Raw genomic sequence first — 27,005 nt, forward strand, 5'->3', positions numbered from 1 at the left:
AAAGAACCTGGAGGGGAACAACCTATCCTTGGTAGGTTTGCTGATTTGGGATTATTTAAAGAAGGCTGAGACAGCAAGCAACAATCTCGGGAAGGTTGCAGCTCGCTGCAGGAATTACCACTGGTTGATTGCTCCACGTTGGCCTTCAGGGATGCGAAATGGAAATGCTTTGCTCATTTTGCCATTCCCTGCCAAAACCTTCGAGGCGTTTCCATCAGGCACAAAAGCCGAACAACCTGCTCCATTCTGTGTACACCTTCAGCTCCTTTCGGGAGATGCTGGGGCAGAATTTGCGAAAAGTGTGTTTCAAAGTCTTTGCTGGTGGTGGCCTCTGCCTGCGCAACAGAGCCACCATCCCCTCACCCGAAAGCTGCTTCCCAACATGACGTCGCTCTCTGACTACCCCCGCCCCCCCCCCACCGCCCCCCGTATCCTGAACCATCAGGCCAATGTCCTCATTGCTGAGGCAATGCTGGGACATGGCGCAGATTAAAATCTGGCGTTGTGCGATGCTGACGGTGGGGGAGAGATGTAAAGTCGTTTTATGAAGTACCTGTGGATGGTCTCTTCAATATCGTCTGGGTGCCTCGTACCCCCAATGACTAGAATATGGTCACTGCTCGAGTTCACCACACCTTCCACATGAGAGAGTAATTTGGCCTTGATAGAATTCAGGTGAATGCTTTCTTTGCCCACAGGGTGGGAGAGCATGACATCAAGTTCACTGATGAAGATAACAGCCGGCTGACGAGACCGAGCTATGAGGAACATCGCCTGGAGGATCATCTCCCCATCTCCCTTCCACTTCGAGACGAAGGAAGTCCCACTGACCTTCAAGAACGTCGCGCCCAGGTGCGTGGCGATGCATCTTGTGAGCATGGTTTTGCCCCCGCCGCGGGGGCCAAAGAGCAAGATGCTTTTTGGTGCTCCCCTGCAAGCTCCGGGCCTCAGCCAGGGCCACAGAACCTCTTCTTCGATCACCGCTTTGGCAGTGTTCAGCCCAGCGATGTCCCCCCATTGGACCGGGGGACCGCAATCAACAATCTCGTTGGTCACGAGGCTGACGAGTTGAGAGTCCAAGCTCTTTAGTTGCTCCTCCAAGTGGTTGCCGGTGGCAACTGCCTCGACTCGCTGATGACACCGATTGTGGTCCTGCTCTTCGACCACCTCGCCATCCAATAATGCAGATGGGAACTTTGCAAAAGCTTCAGTTGGGTTTGATCGAAGGGGATGCTGTTTGCCGTGATACGATGGAGACATCATTCCTTTCTCCTCCCTGCCGCTGACAAGGTCATTCGCAATACGTGTTTTGAATTCTACAGGTCCATTACCACTGAAGCTATGACCTTGACAGCCCTGAGGCACCACATCATCTGGCATCTGGTAAGAACCTAAGGCAATCCTTTCCTGTCCATAACTGTATCCACTCACATCTTTTGGTTTGATGTCAACGGCTTTTCTTTTCAAAGCACTGTTGGGGCCATTGGCAACAGGAGATGGGGAACTGGTGGGTAAGCTGCAGCTTTCATATCTCGAAACTAAAGGAGGTCGGGGCGAGGAAGGAAGATGAACAGGAGCTGGAACACCCAAAGGCGGAAGATGTACTCCTGTGAAACCGGGTCCAGTGCTTGACTGAGAAGGGTAATGGTTTGAGGGGTAATTGTAGAGTGAATTTATGCTAGCAAAAGTTGAATTATAGGATGGCACTATAGTGGGCACGGGATATGCCTTCTGTAGAAGATTTGAACTATTTAAAGATGAAGTAAGAGAGGGAGGAACTGCTGACGTTGCTTGGCCGCAGTATTCTGAGGGGCTGCAAGTTGCACTGTAACCTGACGAACACTCCCGAGCTGTTCCAGTGGGTCCATCCGTATGGCTTGGATAGCAAGGCTCACAAGGACTTCCAGTGACCACAGGTGAAACTCCCATCCCAGCACCGCCATTTTCTGATGGGAGGGTGGAAGTAGATCTTCCTTTACTGCGAGCAAGGCCATCATCAATTGAATTTACAGAAAATACACCAGACTCCCGAAGGGACATTTGCCAGGCATCATGTTCATTCTTTTGTTCATTGATTGGCCCAAGAGGAACATCTAAGTTAGCATTTACCTCTGGTCTCTCGCAAGAAGTGTTCACAATTCCAGAGTACTTTTCTGCATATTTCTTGAGCAAATTAGAAGCCGTCAGTGCAGAAAAGTCATCATTTGCCCAATCGTATCGGGGATGGCGCTGAAGGAGATGGTTATCCTCTGTTTTGTGAGCGAGAGAAGACATTGTAAATGAGATATCAAGATACTACTCCTGCCCCTGGGCGTGCTCTGGAGTCCATTGCATCTTCAACAGGCCTGAAAGGCAACAACATGCATTGTGAACTCAATCTTCAAAGACACCGGTCAATCAAACTAATCTTCTGGGTGATCAAAAAAAGAATCCAGTTCTCCACTTTGTCAGTACTGAATGGTATGAGCTACACAAAAAAGGTGTTGGAGAAACTCAGCAAGTCACACATCTCCCTTCCACTTCACCCTCAACATACCCCCACCACACCTCCCCCCCCGATCAATGTGATCTACGGGATCGTTGTCTGAAGAAGGAGTGCAAAATCATTAAGGACCCCTTCCACCCTGCACACAGCATCTTTCAGCTGCTCCCGTTGGGGAAGAGATCCAGGAGGATCAGAGCCAGCACCACCAGGCTGAGGAACAGCTTCTTCCCACGGGCAATGAGAATGCTGAACGACCAAAGGAACTGCTCACGCTAACCTTCCAAGACACTCAAATGTACAAAATAAAATTTATTTATTTGTATGGTATTGTTTGTCTGTATGTGTGTTATGTCTGGGTGCGTCTCTGCGTGTTTTGTACCGACGATTGGCGAACACTGTTTCGTCTGGTTGTACCTGTACAATCAGATGACAATAAACTTGACTTGACCATAGGAAGTAAAAGGCAGTCAGAGATTAACAGGTATTTTATTAGTCAGGGCATCACGGGATACGGGGAGAAAGCTGGGGAGTGGGAGGATGGATCAGCTCATGATTAGAATGGTGGAGCAGATTCGATGGACAATAGGCTTACTTCTGCTCCTGTATCAACATCAGCTTCCCTGGAACCATCCTTGCTGGAATTTAGAAGAATGAGAGGGGATCTTACAGAAATGTATAAAATTATGAAAGGCTTTGATAAGATAGAGGTAGATAAGTTGTTCCCATCGGTGGGGGAGACCAGAACTAGGGGACATAGCCTCAAGATTCAAGGTAGTAGATTTAGGACGGAGATGAGGAGGAACTGCTTTTCTCAGGGAGGGGGGGGGGGGCTCTATGGAATTTGCTGCCCATTGAAGCAATGGAGGTGACCTCAGTAAATATATTTAAGACAAGGTTGGGTAGATTTTTACATAGTAGGGGAATTAAGGGATATGGGGAAAAGGCAGGTCAGTGGAGATGACCCCTTCATCAGATCAGCTCATTGAATGGTGGAGCAGGCTCAACGGGGCCGGATGGCCGACTCCTGCTCCTGTTTCTGACGTTCTTATGAACCCTTTACCTCCTATGGATGGTACGTGACCTGCTGAATTTCTCCACCACTTTTTGTGCACTGCACTTGGACCCCAGTGTCCGCAGATTTTCCTGTTTACCTCCAAGTACCAGCTGCATTGATTTACCCACACAACCATACGATTGCAGTTATAAATCCAACATATACTACTTTCCCCAATTTTCCGTGGTCAGTCATGTAGAATTGAGTTAGAGTTCCAAGCTGATTGAAGTTAGTGGAAGGACAGGCCATGAAGTCTCTGGTAAGTGCATAACATACATTAAGAGTAAGACAGTTCTCATTGGAAATCCAAACTGATTGATGTTCCAAGGGCTCAGGTTCACTTACCTTGCTACAGATGTATGGGATTTTAAATTAGAAAAAAAAAATGTTGTTCACTCTGTTGGGTTTGAAGCTGACAAGAATGAATATATGTGTTGTTCCCCACATTTTCGTTTGGCCTCACCCTGGCTATGGATGAGGCCGAGGGTAGAGGTGCCTGTGTGGGAAACCATTGACAACAGGCAAAACACGGGCACCAAGCAACAGCTAGTGGATTGACTATGTGAAATATCACAAAGAGGTCCCCATTTGACAAAAATGAAAATGGACAGAAATGCTGGAGGAACTCCGCCAGTCTCATAGCGTCCATAGGATATATTACTGATGTTTCGGGAAGGCGTCAGATTAAAGAGACTGAAGGCTGGTCGGGGGAGGAGTCCAGACCAACAAATGGTGTTCATTGGGTACGATAAGAGGAGAGGTGAGAATTGGTTTTGGCTCTGTGAAAGGAGACAGAGGAAAAGGGAGACGGAGCTGGGAGAAAGGCAGCAGGTGGAAGAAGGGGTGGGGGGGATGCAGTTTAACGGAAACTGAAGAAGTTGATGTTAATGGCATCCAGTTGGAGGGTGCCGAGATGGAAGATGAGGTATTATTCCTCCAATTTGCAGGTGGTATCAGTCTGGCATTGCACAAGGCCACGGGAAGGCTGGCAAGGGAACGGGATGGGGAATTGAAATGGGTGGCCACTGGGAGATCCCCGCTATTACGGCCCATTTGATAGACCTTATTTTTCTCTCATTGATAAAACCAGCAAAATAAGGAACATCAGTTCCAATAAAGAGTAAAAATAAAGAAAGAACTTGCATTTATATTGCGCCACTCACACCTACTGGACGTCGCAAGCAATTCTGCAGCCAATGAAGTACTTTTATAGCAGAGTCACTGTGCAATGCAGGAAATGCAGCAGCCAATTTGCGCGCAGCAAACTCCCACAATAGCAATGAAATAAAACGACGCAGGGATTGGACAATTCAGGCATGTTTATTGCATCTCCGAGGATTCTTCCTATTCCAAAACAGCATCAGGAACAGCCTGCAAAATACTTCGTAAAGTCTTAATGAAAACACATACATAAATTATACAGTGGTTGGGGATGATTGAAAAACAAGGAACGTGGCACAGGTCAACTTGACAAAACTGAACTTAACAGATCAAACTATTTGGAATTTGATATCTCTCTTCCTGCATCCTCCAGCTTTTGCACGTCTCACCTTCAACTCTCACTTTCCAATTCCAAGTTCACTGATTACCCAGCTTTCAGCCACCTTGCATTCTTAACGCCCTCCTCGTATCTGTAATTTAGGCGTACAGCACGTTAACGGGCCCCTTCGCCCCATAAGCCCATGCCACCCAATTACACCCAATTAGCCTACAACTCCTAGTGTGTTTCGAACAGCAGGAGGAAACCGGAGCCCCTGGAGAAAATCCCTGGGGAGAACGTACAAACTCCTGACAGACAGCATGGGATTCGAATCCTGGACCTGATCGCTGGTGCTGTAAAGGCATTGTGCTAACCATTACCCCAACCTTGCCGCTCCATTGCCCCTTTTCCTTCCACTACATTGCCAATGTCCCCCTCCTAAATAAAAGCATTTTTGCAAACTAACATTCGACCTCCAACCTTCTTCTCTTCTTCAAAGTCCACGAGCAGCACAGCTCTTATCAAAGCTAAAGTCGGCATGATATGCGTTGGGGACCATGGTGGTCGACTGTTCCTCATTCTTCCTGACCTATCTTGATTCCACCGCAACATTCTCTTCCAACACCTCTGCTGTCCATTCAAATGGACTCTGCCTCACTTCTCATCATTGGAAAATCACCTACCACAGCTCATCCTCCTTTTCGGCTCTGGAATCCCTCGAGAGATATGACACAGACCCCCTATTTCTCATCCACGCACCAACCCTTGGCAACATCCTCCACGGGAACTTCCTCACCAACACAGACTAAGCCTCACTCTTTCTCACTGCCACTTCTCCCCGCTGCCCTAACTTCAACCCTGAAAGAAGTGTGATGTCTTAGAAAAAGTGGAGCCCTCTGTCCCAATGGCAAACTCTCCGTCACAATGTTTCTACTAAACATGGCCACTATCTCAGGCAAGTCATATGCTATTTGATCCTGGGGTGCATCCATATCCTCTCAATAATAAAAAGCTGCCTCTTTTCCCCTACAATAACATTGCTTGCCCTCAGCTTCTCATCCATCTAGACTTGACTATTCTTGTGATATTTCCCATTTTTCATCCCATGTATACATAAACATATCCAAGTTTGCTTGCTGCCCATATCTCAATTCCTCCCCAAGTTGTCCCTCATCGCCACATTGTTTTTATTGATATATTATTTTAAAACTTACCTCATTAATCAAGCTTTTAGTCATTGTTCCTTGATTCCACCTTGGGGATGCTGAAGTTCACCTGTGACGTGATTTGGCACACTTTTCCCAGACGGAACATAAGGTGTTGTTCTTCCAGTTTGTGGGTAGCCTCCGTTTGGCAGTGCACAAGGCCACAGACAGATATGCCGGTATGGGATTGGGGTGTTGAATTAAAGTGGTTGACTACTGGGTGGTCCCCGTTGCCGCAGCGAACAGAGCAAAGGAATGCTGCAGCCATTGTGGCTTCTGTCAGAGGCAAGTGGGAGGGCGTGGGGCACAGGATAAGGCAGGCACCAATTTGGGCTCGAGAGGCCAAAAGCCTCCTGTTGCCAGGTGCTGTTGGCTTCAGGGTACAGGGACTGGGGAGGTGGAATGGTGAGCAGCCAGCTGGACACAGGCAGCTGAGTGTCCACAGTGCCCCCTCCACCCCACCCCCACCCCCCTCCTCAGCAAACCATTGGGAAACATGAAGGAACAACAGGAACAGGTAGTAGTGGCTACGGGGATGGCTCCAGTGGTTAGGGGGATGGTGGAGGCAGGAAGGTGATTCTTGAACACTTGCCATCGCTGCAAGAAATTTCTTCCTACCTCCATTTTTATTTGCGAGATGCTTGCTGGAGTGTGGTTATTCTTTGCTGGCCTTTGAAATGAACGATCGGCACTAGATCAAGGTAAGTCCCCTTTTGCACGGTAAAGACGAGATAGCATTTCTCCAGGACCACAGAGCATATTTGCATAAATACAGGTTAAGACTAGAAGCTAAATACATTAAAATATTAAAACGTAGACAGTAAGAGTCCACGTACACTAACCACATACGTTCAGGGGATTCAGGAGCCTGATGGCTTGGGGGGAATACTGCTGCCCAATCTGGACATGAGGCCTCAAGTGCTACGGTACCTCCTACCCGATGGCAGAAGGGAGAACAGTTTCTGTGAGGGGTGTGTGGAGTCCTTCACCATGTTTATTACCTTTCACCTGCATCGAGTGTTGTAGACATCCCTCGTGGTAGGAAGAGAGCCCCCAATGATCTGTTCCGCTGACTTCACTACCCTCTGCTGGGTCTTGTGGTCCGAGGTGGCACAGATCTCAGTACACATGACAATAATAAATAAATCGAAACCCAAATCTGTTTATATCTTTTATTGAGTGAAAGCCTGTGGGAGACAGAGCTCACAAATTAAGGCGGCAGTAAGGAAGGCAAAGAAATCCACTCCCTTCATAAAACAACCTTCCATCTTTTAAATTTGGACATACAGCATGGTAACAGGTCATTCTAGCCCACAAGCTTGTGCCACCCAACTATCCCAGTAAAAGTACAATCCCCAGTACATTTTGAAGGAATCGGACCACATGGAGGACGTACAAACTCCTTATATACAGCGCCAGGTCACTGGCGCTGTGGTAAGGTTGTACTAACCGTGCTGCCCTGTGATCCGAGTGAACTGAAGCAGCAGGAAAATGGATGCAATTTCTAACTGCCACCACTTATGCGCAAGGCTGGTGTTCAAAAATTGTGTTCACGAAAGATGGGTTTTACTGTCTAACTTAGCCTCTGTTTCCTGAAACCATACCTGCTTCCTGTAGAATGGAAGAATGACTGACTGAAGGCAAAAATTAAACAATGAACATGTGGTGTGTGATTATTGAATTGTCACAACACATTTCTTCTCTCTGTTGCCTGCATTCTTCATGTTGTTTGAACATGTGCATGGCAATTGAGTATTCTTCCAAGTTAGGGAGTAGCATGGCTACTTGCAGGCAAGGAACTTACACAGGCTATGGACTGCTGGCAGCTTGTGGTCAAAGGACCCGCACCGAGCTGCGGGCTACTGGAGACGGGCTCATGGGAACTAGGTATCAGAACCGGGATTCTAGAGGGTGCTGAGGGCAAGAAGGGCTCCCGAAGGGCCTCAGGTGTTGAAGGCTTCCTGATCATGTTGGAGATTTGGATCTGGAGTTCTTGTTGCCAAAGGTTTGAACTCAATTTCAAATCTTAAATTTAAATTTTATTTTTCTGAAATTGAGACATACAGCAATGGTAACAGGCCATTTCGGCCCACACGTCCGTGCCACCCAATTATTCCCAATTAACGTACACCTCTGGTACGTTTGGAGGAAACCGGAGCCCCGGTGAAAATTCTTCACACAGACATGGGGAAAACATGCAAACTCCTTACAGAGAGTGCGGGATTCGAACCCAAGTCCTGACCGCTGGTGCTGTCAAGGCATTGCGCTAACCGCTATCCCAACCATGCAACCCTACTGGAGTTTGTCTGGTTATGGAGGCTGCGGGAGCACTGGAGGTGAATCCATGGACACTCAGTGACTCTGAAGGGACTCTCTTTTGCTTCTCTTTCTCTGACTGTTAGGGTCTGCCAGGCAACGTTCACAGCGAATCTTCGGCAGATTAAAGGCAATTTTGTGTAATATTACATTTCTGTTTTCTTACATGTCAATAAATAGTATCTGATCTGGATGCAGAAGTCAGACACTGACCTCACTGTGCTCACATCCCCTGTGGGAGTTGTTGCCAGCATTTTAAGGTGACAGCAGAATATTATTTCCTAACTGCCCCATGAAAAAGCGCAACGAATTTCAGACAATACATGATCACTTGCTGTTTGCTTTAAAAAAAATAAGGCAAGTAAAGCAAAGTTATGCGCCCAGATGTCCAGTAATCTCTTTCGGTGATTGTCCAATGCAGCAGGAGAGCTCTTGCTGTAACAACATGCTGCAACTACTCAGCAGTCACTGTGTCACTGCCAAAACACTGCTGTGTTGTATCATAGTTTAATGATCACCAGCTTCTGTTCCTCTGCCAGCACAACTTCCCTTCCTTGTTACTCACCTGAAGCTCCCTTTTGAAACTTACTACATTCTCCAGGACATGCACTAGGTTCCAGGTGGGGAGTTCTTCCAGAGTCGCAGTGGTAGAAAAAGGAATAAATGTTAGAATAACTACCTTCCATAGACAACTTGAACTGTGCTTTAAACCAAAATTTAACAGTTTTGCATGGACCTGTGCTTCAGCAATCATGAAAAGATTCAATGGGATGGAGAGAAGAGAGGATGTGTTTCTCTTACCCGTTCCATGCTCTCAGACAGCCCTGGGTGGATTAGCCTTGTTGACCTCTTCAAGGGAGTCAAGAGCTTGCATTTTCTGAACCCTCCTCCACCTGGCATCTTTGCACGTCTGTGAGGTTCAGCCTTGTTATGGAAACGAAACAAAAGCATTGCCATGTTGCAAACTGAAGGGGATACACACTGATAGACACATTTATTGTGTGCTTCATTTAGTGGCCTTGTGTCATCAGCTACATTGGATTGGAATTTCATTTAAAAAGGCTTACCATTATACTGTTGAACCTTGATTGAAATCGTGACTGAATGATGCACTTCGCACTCAATGTCACCAAAACCAAGGAGTTGGTTGTTGACTTCAGGAAGGGAAAACCAGAGGTAGACGATCCAGTGATCATTGGGGACTCAAGGGTGGAGAAGGTGAGCAAATTTAAATTCCTGGGAGTCACTATCTCAGAGGATCTTTCCTGAACCCAACACATCAATGGCATCATGAAGAAAACATGTCAGCACCTCTACTTCCTCAGGAGTTTGCGGAGGTTTGGTATGACATCGGAAACACTGGCAAATTTCTACAGGTGGGTGGTGGAAAGTGTGTTGACCAGCTGCATCACGGTCTGGTATTGGGATACCAATACCCCTGAGCGTAAAGCCCTGCAAAAGGTAGTGGATGCAGCCCCAGGACATTACAGGCAAAACCCTCCCCACCATCGAGTACATCTACAGGGAATGCTGTTGTCGGAGAGCAGCAGCAATCGTCAGGGACCCACACCACCCAGCACACGCTCTGTTCTCGCTGCTGCCATCAGGAAAGAGGTCACGGGGCCACAAGACTCGCCCCACCAGGTTCAGGAACAGCTGCTCCCCCTCCACCATCAGACTCCTCAATGACAAACTCAATTAGGGATTCATTTAAGGACTCGTACTTGTGCACTTTATTGAATTTTCTTGTTCTCTCTGTTTTGCACAGTCAGTTTGTTTACATTTCTTTATTTGTTTATTTTTTGCACTACCAATAAGTGGTAATTTTGCCTGGCTCATAGGAAAAGGAATCTCAGGGTTGTATGTGAATGTCCTCTCACAATAAATCTGACATCTAAATGCCTCCTCCATTCTTTGATGCAAAGATGCCCAAAGACAGTTTTGTTGCTTGACAAAGGTACTTTTGGTTTTCCCCAACTATCCAAAAAAAGTAGTTTTCAATAAACTAGAGAGGGTAGTTGAAAATAAAAGGGAATGGAAAAAGAGGCAACAGAAAAATTAAATGAAAGAGAACTAGAAAAAAGCAAGGTAGAAATACTTTTTTTAAAAAAAGAGGAATAGAGATGTGTTTATGGATGAAGTGGAGAATCAACAAGTTTGTATAACATGATCTTTCAGAAATTCTGTCACACTTGACAGAAATGATAATGACACAGATCATCACTCCACATGACATGGAAGATATGAGGCCAGATGACCAAAAGATGTTTTCACAGGATCGCAAGATCAAGGAGCAGAAGTCGGCCCATCGAGTCTGCTCCGCCACTCTAATCATGGGCTGGTCCATTCTCCCACTCAGCCCCACTCCCTGGCCTTCTCCCCATAACCCCTGATGCCCTGACTAATCAAATACCTGTCAATCTCTGAGGTATGTCTCAAAGGGAAAAAAGTGATGTGGGAATGGAATTGAGAGCTTCATCAACTCATGGAGAAGCTATCAGTGGGAGAAATTCAAATCCATTAACTTCGTTGCCAACTTTCACCCTAACCTCAGTTTCACTTGGTCCATCTCCAGCCACACTCTCCCCTTTCTCGATCTCTCTCTCTCTGTCTCCATCTCGAGACAAACTCTCGACAGATATCTTCTATAAACCCACTAACTCCCACAGCTACCTCAACTACATCTCCTTACATCCTGTCCCCTGTAAGGATTCCATTCCATTCTTTCAATTCCTCCGTCTCAGTCTCATCTGCACCCAGATTATCAGAGATGTTCTCCTTCAAACAATGTGGCTTCCCCTCTACCACCATCAACTCGCCCCTCACCCGCATATCCTCCATTACCCACACATCTACCCTGGCCCCCTCTGGCCCCACGCACAACAAGGACTGGATTCTTCTTGTCCTCACCTACCACCCCACTAGCCTTCATGTCCAACACCTCCTCCTCCACCATTTCTGTCATCTACTACATAATTCCACACTAGACACATAGTTCCCCTCTCCTTCCCTCTCCACCTTCTGCAGGGACTACTCCCTCCATGACTCCCTTGTCCATTCCTCCCTCCCCACCAATCGACCCCTTGGGACCTACCCCTGTGACCGCAGGAGATGCTCCACTTGCGCCCACACCTCCTCCCTCACCACCATTCAGGGCCCTAAACAGTCCTTTCAAGTGAAGCAGGGGTCATCTACTGCATTCTGTGCTCCCATTGTGGTCTCCTCTACATGGGAGAGGCTGGGTACAGACTGGGAGATCACTTCAATGAGCACCTCAGCTCTGTCCACTGCAACAGCGTGGATCTCCCGCCGGCCATCTATTTCATTGCTGACACATCCATCCATGGTCTCATGCACTGCCAGACTGAGACCACCCGCAAATTGGAGGAACAACACCTCATCTTCCATCTGGGCACTGTCCAACATTAATATCAACTTCTCCAGTTAGCACCTCCATTTCTTTCCCCATGTCTCCTTTCCTTGAACTATCTTCCTCTTCCCTTTTCCCTCTGTTTCCAAAAACAACCCCCTCCCCCAATCAGTTCTCACCTTTCCTCTCTCCTGTCCTCTTGTCATATCTAATTAACACCTTTTGTCTGTTGGTTCCCCTCCCTTTCTTCCCTTCTCCCCAGCTTTTTAATAAAGCTACTACTTTTTACTCACACCTTGAAGAAGAGCTCAGGCCTGAAATGTTGGTAGTATAACTTTACTTCCCCCCCCCCCACCCACCCCCCCCCACCCCCCATGAATGCTGCGAGACCGGCTGAGCTCCTCCAGCATTTCTGTATTTTTACTGCAATCACAGCATCTGCAGACTTCTGTGTTTCACTCAATTCAGGATGCACACCAGGCCAGAATTGTAGTGCAGAGATCTCAGAAGATTGCAGAGTTCAAAGAGATTGCAAAGAGATGGAAGGCTTGGTAAACATTTGAAAGCAAGAATTTTTAATATTAGTCCAGAAACTAATGTTGGTCAGTGGGCATGTGGGGTGTTGAATGGTTGATTAAAACAAAGATAAACACCAATGGTTGGGTGGACAGAGACAAGGCACGGTTGGCATAGAAAAGCAATGCCTTTACAGCGCCAGCGATCAGGACAGGACTGGGGTAAGGAGTTTGTATGTTCTCCCCATGTCTGTGTGGTTTTTCTCCAGAAGGGCTCTGGTTTCTTTCCACCCTTCAAAAATGTACCGGGGGTGTAGGTTAATGGGGTGTAAATTGGGTGGCATGGACTTGTGAGCTGAAAGGGCCTGTTACTGTGCTGTATGTCTAAATTTAAGAAATAGACAGATTAACCAATAGATGGTACCGAGAAGAGTGAAAAGTTGTACAACTGGGGTTAAGACTGGCAGCGTCCACAGGAGGGAAAGATATATTACTGGCGTTTCAGGCCTGAGCCCTTCTTCAAGGTGTGAATATAAAGCAGGCAGGTGCCTGAATGAAAAAGCTGGGGAGAAAGGAAGAAAAGGCAGGGGGAGGAGAACAGACCAACAGGCAAAAGGTGTTAATTAGATATGGATCAGAGGACAGGAGAAAGGAGAGGTGAGAATTGCCTGTTGGTATCTAATTAACACCTTTGACGGTTGGTCTGTACTCCTCCCTTTATCTTTTTATTCAGATGCCTGCCTGCCTTTTATTCATTCCTTGAAGAAGTGCTCAGGCCCGAAACGTCGGTAATATCTCTTTCCCTCCTCTGAACGCTGCAAGACCGGCTGAGTTCCTCCAGCATCTCTGTGCTTTTTACCGCAACCTCAGCGTCAGCAGACTTCGGTGTTTCACTTTTGACTGGCAGTGGCTGATGTCCCAAGCGGCATAGTCTCGCAAGATTGTGGTTTCAGAATTATGCACGTTCTATTTCGTATCACAGTGGAGGTTCCTAAAACAATTCATGCTTTGATTCAATTTCTATTTTTATTTTTTTAAATTTAGGCACACAGCACAGTAACAGGCACTTTCGGCCCACGAGCCCGTGCCGCTCAATTGAACTCAATTAACCTACACCCCCTGGTACGTTTCAAATGGTGGGAGGAAACCGGAGCCCCCGGGGGAAACCCATGCAGACACAGGGAGCGCGTACAAACTCCTTACAAACAGTGCGGGATGTCTTTTAATTTCCTTTTGCCAGAGATATTGTGGGACATGATTGGTGGCAATGATTCATCGATATTCTGGGCACTCTTTGTTAAATTGCTGTTGGCATTAACTCATGAAAAATTAAATAATCCAATTCTTCCCACTTCAATTGACATGGCCTTTAGCTAAAGATCAGTGAATGAATCACTCAAATAATACAGACAGCAAAAAATCTATATCTGCTGGAGGAAAGCAGCAGGCCGAGCAGCATCTGTGGGAGAAAAAGAACAGATGACGTTTTGGGAAAGGCTCTTCCACTGATGCTCCAGATTCCAGCCATCTGCTATCACTCCAAATGAAACAGAACATGAGGAAATCGAAACAGGTCTGTGACCTTTCCTGAGAAATGAGTCAACCCAGGTAGCGGAGAAGGAGAGGGAGAGGGAAGGGGAAATGGGTGGGAATTTCTCTGATCCGATGAACTAATGGCAGATAAAATATGTGAGGGCTATTTTCCAGGAGCAGGTCAATGGGATGAGGCAGATTAGTGTAGCACGGACAAGCAGTGTAGCTGTTTCAGCGCCAGCGACCCAGGTTCGAATCCGGTGCCATCTCTTTGTATGTTCTTCCCATGTCTGTGTGGGTTTCCTCTAGGAACTCTGCTTTCCTCCCACCGTTCAAAACATTGGGTGTAATTGGGTAACTCGGGCTCATGTGCCAGAAGGGCCTGGTACCATTCTGTACATATACCTTGAAGGAATAATCATCTTCCAACTCATGTTTGTCTTTGCGGAGCTAACAGCACTGACGCTAACACGGGCCTTAATGTAGCTGCCTGATAGGAAATCAGAATACCCCACACAACTATGTTATTTTCTTTATTCCATTGTAATATGAAACATTCCATTTGCCCCAAAATGCATCCATTATTGCCCCTTCCCCAGTCTAGTAAAAGGCCATTTACAGTCAGCTATCCAATTTGTGGACTGCTGGAAATATCTAATTGCCACATCTGACCTTGCTTCATTCCATTTGCCTGGCACAGCCTAGGCAATCAAAACATCTGCTCACACCAGCACTTTAATCTAAGATGCATAATCACCTGAAAAAATACATTGGTGTTCCAGAGTTTTTAGAAACAGTAGTGGCTGTTTTTCTTCCAACTATGTGCTTCATGTCTTCCAGGTAGTTAGCATCTGAAATAGAAACAGAAACTATTTTTCAACCTGCCACTCAAAAGATATTCGGCCCATCGAGTCAGCCCTATTTTTCAACATGCCACTCAAAAGATATTCGGCCCATCGAGTCAGCCCTGCCATTCTATCATCGTCAATTTACTATCATTTTCAACACCATTCTCCTGCCTTATCTCCATGACCCTTGATTCCCTTCTTGGGCTGCAGGGTTAGCGTAATTATTGCAATGGCAGTGACCCAGGTTCAAATCTGGCACTGTCTGAAAGGGGTTTACAAGTTCTCTCCGTGACCTGTGTGGGTTTCCTCTGAGTGCTCCGGTTTTCTCCCACCCTCCAAAACATAGGGGGTTGGTAGGTTAATTGGGTGTAATTGGGCAGAGCAGGTTTCATTGGGCGGAAGGGCCTTCTACCATGCTTTATCGTTAAATTTGTTTTTAAAAATTAACAATCAAGAACCTATCTACAGTAAAAGTCTTAAAATCCAGTCGACTTGGGCATTGGGTTGGTCCACATTTTCAGATTTTCCAGATTCTTGGGCAGTGTATCTGCGGCGCTTACGTAATGCACACACGCAAGTCACGCACGCACACAAAAGCCGAGAGTTTTCGAGAAGTCCAGATTGTCCGGATTTCTGGCATCTAGACTTCTGGACCTTTGTCTTAAGAGTCCCCAATAACTTGTCCCCCACAGCTGTATGTGCCAACCAGTTCCACAGATTCACCATCGTAGGGGTGAAGGAATACCTCCTCATCTCTGTTCTAAAGGGATTTGTATCCTGAGGCAGTGCCCTCTGGTCCCAGACTGACCCATCAGAGAAATCATCCTCTCCATATCCACTATATCTCGGTCGTTCAGTATTTGACAGGTTTCAATGAGACCCCCTCTCATTTTGGTGGCTGCAGGAAGTGAGATGATGCTGGGATCGTATCCCAGATAGAAATTCCATCCTGATGAGATCACTCAAACTGATTAGTTAGAACAGATAAGAGCAATATTCTTTTCCCCAAATAGTTATCAATTAATTTGGAAAGGATTCATACAAAATGCAATAGAAAACTTTCCAATCAAGATGATTTTTGAGGCTGAATCTTTAAACTCACCCATTTCCTCCCAAATCAGATTTATTATCACATCCCAAAATTTTATTTTCTGAAAGAAACTTCCAGTTAAGAGTTGAGCTGCTCCAGAATTTGTAACTTGTAACATCATCGTGCCTGCATGTTAATGTTAGTAGAAGGAACTGTCGAAATAGCTCAAAAGGTCCAGGAGCCTGAAGGCGATCCCCCAATGGCACAGAGACAGCTTCTTCCCTTCTGCCATCAGAGTTCTGAATGGACAACGACTCCACTTCAACTTCTCTTCTTTTTCCACAAATTTAATTATTTTTTAAATGTCATTTAGAGAAACATTTGCACCTGTGACACTGCCGCAAACAATGAATTTTGTGACAGGCTCATGACAATAAATTCTGATTCCGACGTAAATAGCAAATCCAGGAAAAATTAACCATCTCCCAGTAACGAAGTGGACATGTTATCCAGAGTTCATAGCAGTTTGAGAAATTTAGATCAACTTTAAAAAGTCTGGAAATTAAAAAAAAAACATTTAAATGAACCTCAAATCTGCTGGAACATTGTTAAAAGTCCAAATTGTTTCATAAAGTTTCTTCAGGGAAGGAAATTTGACAGTCTGTCCAAATATAATTCCAATTTCATCCCTATATCATTGACCCCTGAAATCACTTAGACACATTTACTTTGATGCTGTTATACATTAAGAATTTTTATCTCTCTACCCAGAGAGCAATACTGAGACAGGATATCGAGTACCCACAGCTTAACATAATCAATTCAACTGTTACTAATTCTCCTCCTCCCCCCCCCCCCCCCCACCAAAATCGAAATTATCTTCCGGGATTGTTGCCTGAAGAGGGCGTGCAGAATCATTAATGACCCCTTCCACCTTGCACACAGCATCTTTCAGCTGCTCCCGTCGGGGAAGAGATGCAGGAGGATCAGAGCCAGCACCACCAGGCTTAGGAACAGCTTCTTCCCACGGGCAGTGAAAATGCTGAACAACTAAAGGAACCGGTCACACTCACCCTCTGAGATTCATATTTACAAAACAATATTTATTTGTTAACACGTATAGATGAATACTTATCCTGCATGTGTATTGTGTGTCGATATGTGTGTTATGTCTGGGTGCATGTCAGCGAGTTTTGCACCGAGAACCAGAGAACGCTGTTTCGTCGGGTTGTACTTGTACAATCAGATGACAATAACTTGACTTGAGGTTTATGCTCAGTATTAAAGTAATCTGACTAAATGCAAAGAATTACACCAAAAGGGATAGAAATATTGATGTAACTTGCCCTGCTAAAATTAAATCACGTTGCAGTCCACAGATAGGGTTGAGATCAGAATCAGAACTCTGCATCGGTGTTAACATAAAGCAACTGAAGCTTGCTTCTCTTGGGAATGAAAGGGTTACCTTATCAGGAACATTTCACAATTCTTGGCCTGAACTCGTTGAAATTTAAGAGAATGGTGGTGGGGGGGGGGGCGTGGGGGATCTCATTGAAACATTTTGAATGTTGAAAGGCACAGAGTAGATGTAGAAAGGTTGTTTCCCACTGTGGGAGAGTCCAGGACAAGAGGGCACAACTTCAGGATTGGAGGGTGTCCGCTTAGAACAGAGATGTGGAGGAATTTCTTCAGCCAGAGGGCAGTGAATCTGTGGAATTTGTTACCACTGGCAAGTGTGGAGGCCAAGTCATTGGGTGTATTGAAGGCAGAGATTGATAGGTTCTTGATTAGCCAGGGCATCAAAGGTTATGGGGAGACGGCCAGGCAGTGGGGCTGAGTGGGGAAATAGATCAGCTTAGGATTAAATGATGGGGTGAATGGCTGGTTTCTGCTCCTGTGTCTTATGCTAAAATAAAAACAAAAACCATTGGAAAAACCCAGCAGGTCAAGCAGCAGGCTGTGGAAAGATAAATTGTCAGTTTTTCAGGTCTGGGACCCTTCAAAAGAACAAACCAAAGGTGCAAAGTTCTAAATAGTTACTAAGTGGGCTAACTCAACTGTCTCGGGAAGAGCTGTGAATATCTTTGGCGGGCTAGGAGTAATGGAATGAACACTATCTAGAGAATGAATACCAGGCCCTAACAATACTTCACTCACACTTCGCCTGAAACTCATTTATCAACACAAAGAAGATGACTGACAAATAAAGTGCTGGGTAGAATTACCAGTGAGACTGTTGGCATTCTCAATGTCATGAATAGAAGGAATTCTAATGAGTGAGATGCTTCTATTTTGTATATTTGTGGCTGAACCTCCACCTCAGTTATCCTGCACGGTCTCCATATCCCTGATCCCTGCAAACCTAGTGATCTCCATTCAGAATTAACACAACAAAGCTTCCACAGCTGAATTCCAAAGATTCACCACCCTCAGAGTGAAGGCATTTTTTTCCCCCTCGTCTCAATCCTAAAGGATCTGTCCCTTTTTCTCAGACTGTCAGGGGAAAACACCCTCCTTGCAACTGGCCTGTCGAGCCCTTGAAGAATTTCAGAAACTATTGTCACGAGCGTGTCTCGAAATTTGTTGCTTTGCAGCAGCGTCACGGTGCAAGTATTGCTATAAATTGGATTTCAAAATCAATAAATTAGTGGAAAAAGAAGAGAAAGTGAGGCAGTGTCTGTGGTTCATTCAGAAATCCAATGGCGGAGGGGAAGAAGCTGTCATTGTGCTGCTGAGTCCTCGTCTACAGGCTCCTGTACCCAGGGCGTAGCCAGGTTCTAACGTTAGGGGGAGCGAGAACATAAAAAAGGCACCATGACACGTACCAGATGGTGAGCCAGTGGTTGATTGGCGGGCCACACTGATTTTTCGGCAGTAGCAGAGTAAGGCCCTCCCCACCACCGCATCCACCACACATTAGGGTCCTTCACGTTCTGAACCCTCTGCATCTTCTGTACTTTTTGTGCCTCCCCGCAGTATCCCAACGGTATTCATATCCTTCCTCAAAGACTTAGCAAGGAACTTTCTCTGCTCCCCTCTCTGTTTGCCGACACAGTTGCAGGACAAACCAAAGTGCAGCCATGTAAGATGTCAAAGAAGCAGCTTCCAGTTCAGGACAAGGACCCCACAGGTTGTGCATCTGATCGGGTGGAGAACTTCACCTCTGACCTTCACACCCCCAGTGTCCATGTCTGCTATCCACCAGAGCAGCTCTCTAGTGCCACCTACTGGTCATTCTGGATTGTTCTCTGCCAGAAGTTTACGGTGACTGCTGGCCGATTCATCCCATGGTCCAAGTGACTCAGATACCCCATTTCTGCTGAATGGGCTATGTCATCCTTCCTCATAAGCAGGGACAAGAAGAAATAAAGTGCCTTAGCACCAGACTTATTGCAACGGGGGGGAAGCTGACTCAGGACAGAATCACTCCGATTGTCCAAACTCCTGTGCCACACACCAGAGGAGATGAGATTCATTAACTTCTGCAATCAGTGGATCCCCAATGTTACTACCACACTAAATTATTGTCACCTTATGCCACCTCTAAAGCTCACCTGCAGTATAACTGACTCCCACTGAATGCTCTCCCTTTGAAGCCTTGAAACAGAGTTTGTGACGAGCACCAGCTCTGAGCTGCCCACGCCCCCTCCAACTTTGATGCAATTCTGGATGACTGCGCTTCAGTTGTCCTCACGCAGACTCACGGCGAACAAAAGCAAACCAGTGGCTTACTACTTGACTGAAATAGGCCATGGGACTGTCTCCCTGCACCCAGATTCTGCCTACAGTATAAACACCCTTGTTATTGCAGCAGCCAATATTATTTTACACCAACCTCTTCTGATTTACACCCAGCATTCCACAGTGAACCTTCTTAGTTCCACTTTTTGCACTCACCTGTGTCTGCGCTAGTTGTTCCGTTAACGTCTACACTGATGGGAGGAGGGGTGGCGGCCGTGTTGGAGTGGGGAGGAGCTGTCACTCCCCCAGCACCCCCATAGCTACGCTAATGCCTGTATCTCCTTCCCGATGGTAGCATGCACAAGGTGGTAGCTCCTTGAGGATAGAGGCTGCTTTTTTAAGACACTGCCTCATGTAGCTGTCCTCGATGGAGTGAAGTCTGGTGCCCATGATGTCGCAGGCTGAGTTAACAACCCTCTGGGATTTATTCTTGTCGTGAGCCTTGGCGCCTCTGTACCAGACACTCCTTGAAGTGGGCTTTGGGAAGATTGCTTCTCATCCTACAAAACTCAAAAAAAGTCCCACCAGCTCCCCCATATCTACTCTGTCTATCACAGTGGGTTTCAACCTTTTCCTTTCCACTCACATCCCACTTTAAGTAATCCCTATGCCATCAGTGCTCTGTGATTAGTAAGCGATTGCTTAAGGTGGTAGGTGAGTGGGAAGGGAAGGTTGAGAATCACTGCTCTAGACCCAATTGTTACTGAAATCTTTTGCTTGAGAAAAATGGTCATTGGCCCATTTCCTTTGGAGTTCTCAAACCGTGCACATAACAGGTCAACGAGGGATGATTTAAACAGTGGTTTTCAAACTTTTCCTTTCCACTCACATCCCATCTTAAGCAATACCTTACTAATCACAGAGCACCGATGGCACAAGGATTACTTAAAGTGGAATGTGAGTGGAAAGAAAAAGGTTGCGAACCACTGTTCTATTGTATGGTCAAAGAACTCCAAAAGTTTAGTCAAACATTATTTTCCATTCACAAAGTAAAAATACGATGCTGGAGAAACTCAGCAGGTCAAACAGGGTCCTTTATATAACAAAGGTAAAGATACAGAACCGATGTTTTGGGCTTGAGCCCCTCATCAAGGGAATACCGAAACGTCACTCCTCTATCTTTACCTTTGCTACATAAAGGACACTGATTGACCTGCTGAGTTTCTCCACACTGTCTACAGACTTTCATGTTTTACTCTTTTCCTTTTACAAATCCATCCAAATTCTGATCCATCCTATTATCCTTTTTGAGGTATTCTGATATTAAGCCCACCACGTTAGACTCCATCATTTTCCCCGACTATTGACTTACGATTTATTTCCTACCTCCCTCTTAATTCCACTCTTACAATGCCCTGCAAGCAGAGAGGAGTGGGGCTGGAACACCAATTGCAGCATGGTGGAAATAAATTCAAGTCTGCATTGGTGAACAGACTCCGATGAGAATCACACCCAAGTACTGACTGACAGTTATACCAGGTGGGACACCCCTTAATAACTTAGAATCATTTTCACTTTGTCCCAGCAACCAAACATTTACCACTGGACATAGGGAGCACCCCAGTATAGAGGATGGAAAATGTTGGAGAGGCTTTCAGGTGATCATTTGGCTCAGTTAGACTTGTGGTTAGCACAACACTATTACACAGTGCCAGCGACCTGGGTTCGAATCCAATACTGTCTGTAAGGAGTTTGTACGTACTTCCACTCTGCATGGGGTTTCAAAATGTACAAGGCTGGTAGGTTAATTTGGGGTAATTGGGCAGCATGGGCTCTTTTTTTTAAGACATACAGCACGGTAGCAGGCCCATCCGGCCCACGAGCTCTTGCTGCCCAATTACACCTCATTAACCTACACCCCCCTCTCTGGTACATTTCAAACGATAGGAGGAACTGGAGCCCCTGGGGAAATCCCACACAGACACGGGAAGAACATACAAACTCCTTACAGACAGCACGGGATTCAAACCCAGGTCCTGGTTGCTCACGCTGTAACAGCGTTTGGCTAACAACAACTCTAACTGTGCAGCCCATGAGCCAGTAGGGCTGGTTACTGTAGTTCCAGTGCCACATGGCTTTAAACTGGATTCATTCAAGGTGGAAACTCCTGCAGGGAATGAGAGGCATTGAAATGCTCGCATCCCTTATAATGATCTAAAACTCACATATTCATCCACTGATACTAAAAATCCTCCTCTGAAAGATGGCAAATTCAATGCCTACACACAATTAGCTTGGCAGTTAGCACAATACTGGCACGGTTGGCATAGCGCAATACTGTAACAGTGCCAGCGACCAGGGTTCAAATCCCGTGCTGTCTGCAAGTCTCCGTGTCTGTGTGGGTTTTCCTCAGGGGCTCAGGTTTCCTCCCACCATTCAAAACGTACCAAGGGTGTAGGTAATTGGGTGTAATTGGGCAGCACAGACTCGTGGGCCAGAAGGGCCTGTTACTGTGCTGTATGTCTAAAAACAATGATTTTGCAGCAAGTTTCTTGAGGGCAAATCCTGGGCTGTTATGAGTGTGCTACTCTCTGTTGTGATTGGTCATTCAGGGAGTCAGTCCATTGTGTTTTGCTCCCTCCGCAACAATAACTTCCATTTATACCACACCTTTAACACGTAAAACAACTCAAAGTGCTTCAACAAGATATACTTCAACAAAATTTGTTGACACTAACCATAAAAGGATATATTAGGAGAGGTAACCAAAAGCAAGAGGTAGACTTTATAGAATATCTTAGAGGACAGAGAGAGATAGAGATAAAGTTCATGGAAGGAAAACAAGAAATTTGTGTCAGTAGCTAAAAGGACACAAAAGAGATCAGAATTGGAATAACAGAGCTACTTTGAAGGGATTTTCATTGCCAAGGTGGAACAGATCATGGATTTAAAGATTAAATCAAGTTGTTGACAGACTGGGAGCTAATGCAGATTGCTAGGTTCAGAGGACATGGGTGAAAGTGATTTGCTCTCATTTAGAACAGCCAGAGTTTTGGATGAGTGCAAGTTTTCGATGGGAGGTACATTGACGGGAAACAACAGCTGAAGAAGGTAGATAGGCTTGTAAAGAGACCCAAATTTGGAGTATTGTGTGCATTTCCTGTCACCTAACTACAGGAAAGATATCAATAAGATAGTGCAGAGAAGATTTACTAGGATGTTGCCCAGAACTTCAGGAACTGAGTTACAGGGAAAGGTTAAACAGGTTAGGACTTTATTCCCCGGAGTGTAGAAGAATGAGGGGAGATTTGATCGAGGTGTTTAAAATTATGAAGGGGACAGACAGAATAAATGTAGGTCGATTTTTTTCCACTGAGGGTAGGTGAGATATAAATCAGAGGACATGGGTTAAGAGTGCAAGGGGAAAAGTTTAGGGGGAAACGCGAGAGGGAACTTCTTCACACAGAGAGTGGTGGGGGTGTGGAACGAGTGAGAGGGAAAAAGTTTGGGGGAATGTGAAGGGGAACCTCTTCACACAGAGAGTGTTGGGAGTGTGGAAAGAGCTGCCAGCCGAAGTGGTGACTGTGGGCTCAATTTTAACATTTAAGAAGAATTTGGACAGTTACATGGATGGGAGGGGGATGGAGAAACACAGCAGGTCACACAGCATCCATAGGAAGCAAAAATATATAATCGACGTTTCGGGCCTGAACTCATCATCAAGGTATGGACAACATTTCTCTTCTTCACACCACACAGCAAAATTACAGCCTTACCCATCTGTTTCTTCCAAAATCCAGAATTAGTTGAAACCTCAAAGACATTTCAGAAATTTGAACCTAAAATTTAATCGTGACATTTGGTTTATAATGTGGGTGGGTGGGGGAGGGGGGTGTCATCATCTCTTCATGCTTTTACCAATCATTTGGAAGAGAAAGATTGAATTTAGAAACACCACCATTTTAAAAACCAAGTACACCAATAATATTCTCTCTTTAACAACAGGTTCTGAATCGTTAATCCTGGGCAACGCTATTACAGCACCAGGGTCCAAATCCCATGCTCTGTAAAGAGTTTGTACGTTCTCCTTGTGTCTGCGTGGGTTTTCCCCGGGGGCTCCGGTTTCCTCCTACTGTTCAAACCATACCAGGGTGTAGGTTAATTGGGTGTAAATTGGACGGCTCGGACACGTGGGCCAAAAAGCCCTGTTATCGGGCTGTATGTCTAAAAGTTTTTCAATTTTAAAAACTACCAGCTTCTTTTGGCCCTGTCTGACCAACCAGATCTTTAAAATTTGATTAACTGGCTGAGGCATTCAACGGGGTGTGAACTTTGTATTTTAGTTTGAAAGCAGTTACAAATTTATGTGGTCTGTTTGTTTCACCAGCTCATTGAAGTACAGCTCTGAACATTCAGGGATCATTTTCCAATCATTTTGGTTCCATTATATTCTGAGCAGTACAGACACAGCTATATTTCAGTGTGTTTTCGACCAGTTCAGCAAGTGGAACAGAAGTTTCTATCTTTGAGGTTCTGGTATAAATCCTTGATTCAAAACCAAAATCAATTTGAATTCCTTTTTATGATTTCATTGGATATTAAATTCTGCAATAACAAAAAAATAGTTCTGTCAACTTTCCCCACTTTAATTGTAACTCCTCCCTTTTTCTACATTTAGATTGTTAAATCCATTTAAAAACCTTTCAGCTCTTATGCCAAGCATTGCACATAAAAGGATTTTAAAAACAAGTGTTTGTCAGAATCGTATTTATCTTTCTGTTATTTCCTGTAACTCATTATTGCCAAAGAATACCATTCTCTCTTTCAAATCACCCAACCCGCAGAGTTTTCTGTAAACTTCCTTCCTTACCCAAGCAAGACGAGACTGATTGATTTCAACCAATGTCTTTGAGGAGACAGAAGAGATTGATGCAAGATGGTTGGGGAGGTGGTGCTGAGGATGCCAAAGTCTGCAGGGAGACTTGGATAGGAGAACGGGCAAGCGTTGGAAAGTGTACAGTCATGCACTTTGGTAGAAGAAATAGACGGGCAGGTGATCATTTAGGTGGCGAGAAATTTCAAATTTCTGAGGTGCAAAGAGACTTGGGAGCCCTCATGTCGAACACCCTGAAGGTTGACCTCCAGATTGAGTCGGTGGTGAAGAAGGTGAATGCAACGTTGGTGTTCATTTCTAGAGGGAGAGGATACAAGAGCAGGGATGTGATGTTGAGACTATGAAGCACAGGTGAGACCTCACCTGGAGAACCGGGTACACTTTTGGGCGCCGTATTTGAGAAAAGACGTGCTGGTGTCAGAGAAGATTTACTAGAATGATACCAGGAATGAAAGGGTTAGTACATGAGGAACGATTGTTAGCTCTCGGACGGTACTCGTTGGGAGTACAGAAGGATGAGGGGGGATCTCATTGAGGCATTTTGAATGTTGAAAGGCCTGGAGAAAGTAGATGTGGCAAGGATACTTCCCATGATCAGAGAAAGAGGGCACAACTTCAGGAGAAAAGGCCATCAATTTAAAAGAAAAATTTCTTTATCCAGAGGGTCGTGAGTCTGTGGAACTTGTTGCCACAAGTGGCTGTGGAAGTGAGGTCATTGGGTGTATTTAAGGAAGAGACAGGTATTTGATTAGTCAGGGCATCAAGGATTACGGAGAGTGGAGCTGAGTGGGAGGATGGATCAGCTCATGATTAGAATGGCAGGGCAGACTCGATGGGCTGATGGGCCCCCTTCTGCTCCTGTATCTTGTGAAGATGGGGGAGGTTTGGATTTAGCTGGTGATTACTCATTCATTATTCCTTGTTAGTCGAGGTGAAACTAATTCTCCGAGTGCTTTCAGCAGGAGTCAAGAGTCCCTGTCAGTAAGGTCAGATCTGAGCCCCCAAGTCATCTCTTGACCTCTTCAGTCGAAGGGCCAAATAGAAGCTAGCTGGAGAACATGAAGAAATATTGGTGTAATTTCTCTTAAACTACATAAAAAACTTTCCATCAACCAATTTAAATGGAAGAGAACAATAAACTCAAGATACTGGAAAACCTGGAAAATCCCAACTTGGTGAGAGGGGGGGCTGGGGCGGTGGCTTGGGAGGAGGGGGGGGGAGAAAAAGTCACTGTATATGTGTGAAAAAGAAATAGTGTATATCATGGCTAATGTGATTTATGGTGTGAAAAATAAAAAAATTTAAAAAAAAAAAAAAAATCCCAACTTGGTGTGGATGTGAATCTCTGCGAGGATTACTCTGTGCCTTGTGCTTTATCTGCCAAGCAGAACCATATGTTAAGGGGAGGCACGGTTGGTGTAGTGGTTACCGCAACGCTGTTACAGCACCTGCAATCGGGACAGGGGTTCAAATCCCGCACTGTCCCTAAGGAGTTTGGACGTTCTCCCAGTGCCTGCGTGGGTTTTCCCCGGGGGCTCTGGTTTCCTCCCACTCTTTGAAATGTACCGAGGGTGGAGGTTAATTGGGCGTAAATTGGCCAGCATTGGCTCAAGGGCTTGATACTGTGCTGTATGTCTAAATTTTAATTTTAAATTTAAATGACAAGGTAAAGTTGCCTTTCCTGGTCAGCAGAGTCATGGAGTTCTACAGTGCAGAAACAGACCCCTCAGCTCAACTTGTATATGCCGACCAAGTTGTGTACCAAAGCTTGTCCCATTAGCCCAGATCCCTCAAAATCTTTCTGATCCACGCACTTGCCTAAATGTCTTTTAAGCAGGTGTAATTGTTCCCATCTCTGGCAGCTCGTTCCACACAGTCACCATCCTCTGTGTGAAAAAGGTCCCCCTCACGGTCCCCTTTAAATCTCTCCCCTCTCACCTTTAACCATTTGGACTCCGTGTCCCAGTTTTCAGGGACTACCAACAAGCATGTGTACTCCGTGTCCCCATTTTCCGGGACTGGTTTTACACCCAACCACCAGCTGGTTCATACTCTAGTTTACCCATGGACCCAGTATTTCCATGGAGGATATATTATGAAAGATTAAAAATAGCTGGAGTCCAAAGGGTTAAAACTATACCCTCTAGGTTTAGATTTCCCTACCCTTCAAAAAAAAGACTATATTTATTTACCAATCTTTGCCTGCGATGATTTTATTAACCTCTGTAAGGACTCCTCTCAGCCTCCTGCATTCCAGAGAGAAGTCCCAGCCTATCCACAGGTCTCCATTTTTGGACCTGTGCTGATAAAAACGCACGCTGTGGGATGCCAGATTCGGACTAGATGAAGCTCGGCTGTGATGCTTTGAATGCACCAATAATCCGTCAATCACAACCCAGGGTCACAATGGTGCACTTGAAGGGAGAGGAGCTGAGATATCCCAAGCCAGGAAACAGAAAGGCAGTACATTCCAAAGCTAAACCATCAGCTAAGAACTAAACCTTACAATTGTATACAGTAACTTCCAAGACTCACTGACAATGAAGAAACCAAAACTGTTCCCTTTCCAGTTTGAGAAAAACCAGATTCACCAG

At 45.5% G+C, this 27,005-nt stretch overlaps 1 protein-coding gene across 1 annotated transcript; it reads right to left on the reverse strand.

The window, feature by feature from the left end:
• Positions 1-214: 214 nt before the first annotated feature.
• On the reverse strand, positions 215-2,274 carry LOC138746653 (fidgetin-like). The gene is given in 2 exon segments (XM_069904940.1): positions 215-508; positions 511-2,274. Coding segments are annotated over 2 exon segments (2,058 nt in total).
• Between the last annotated feature and the right edge of the window lie 24,731 nt (positions 2,275-27,005).

Source organism: Narcine bancroftii, chromosome 12 (genome assembly GCF_036971445.1).
Source record: "Narcine bancroftii isolate sNarBan1 chromosome 12, sNarBan1.hap1, whole genome shotgun sequence".
Taxonomy (NCBI): Eukaryota; Metazoa; Chordata; class Chondrichthyes; order Torpediniformes; family Narcinidae; genus Narcine; species Narcine bancroftii.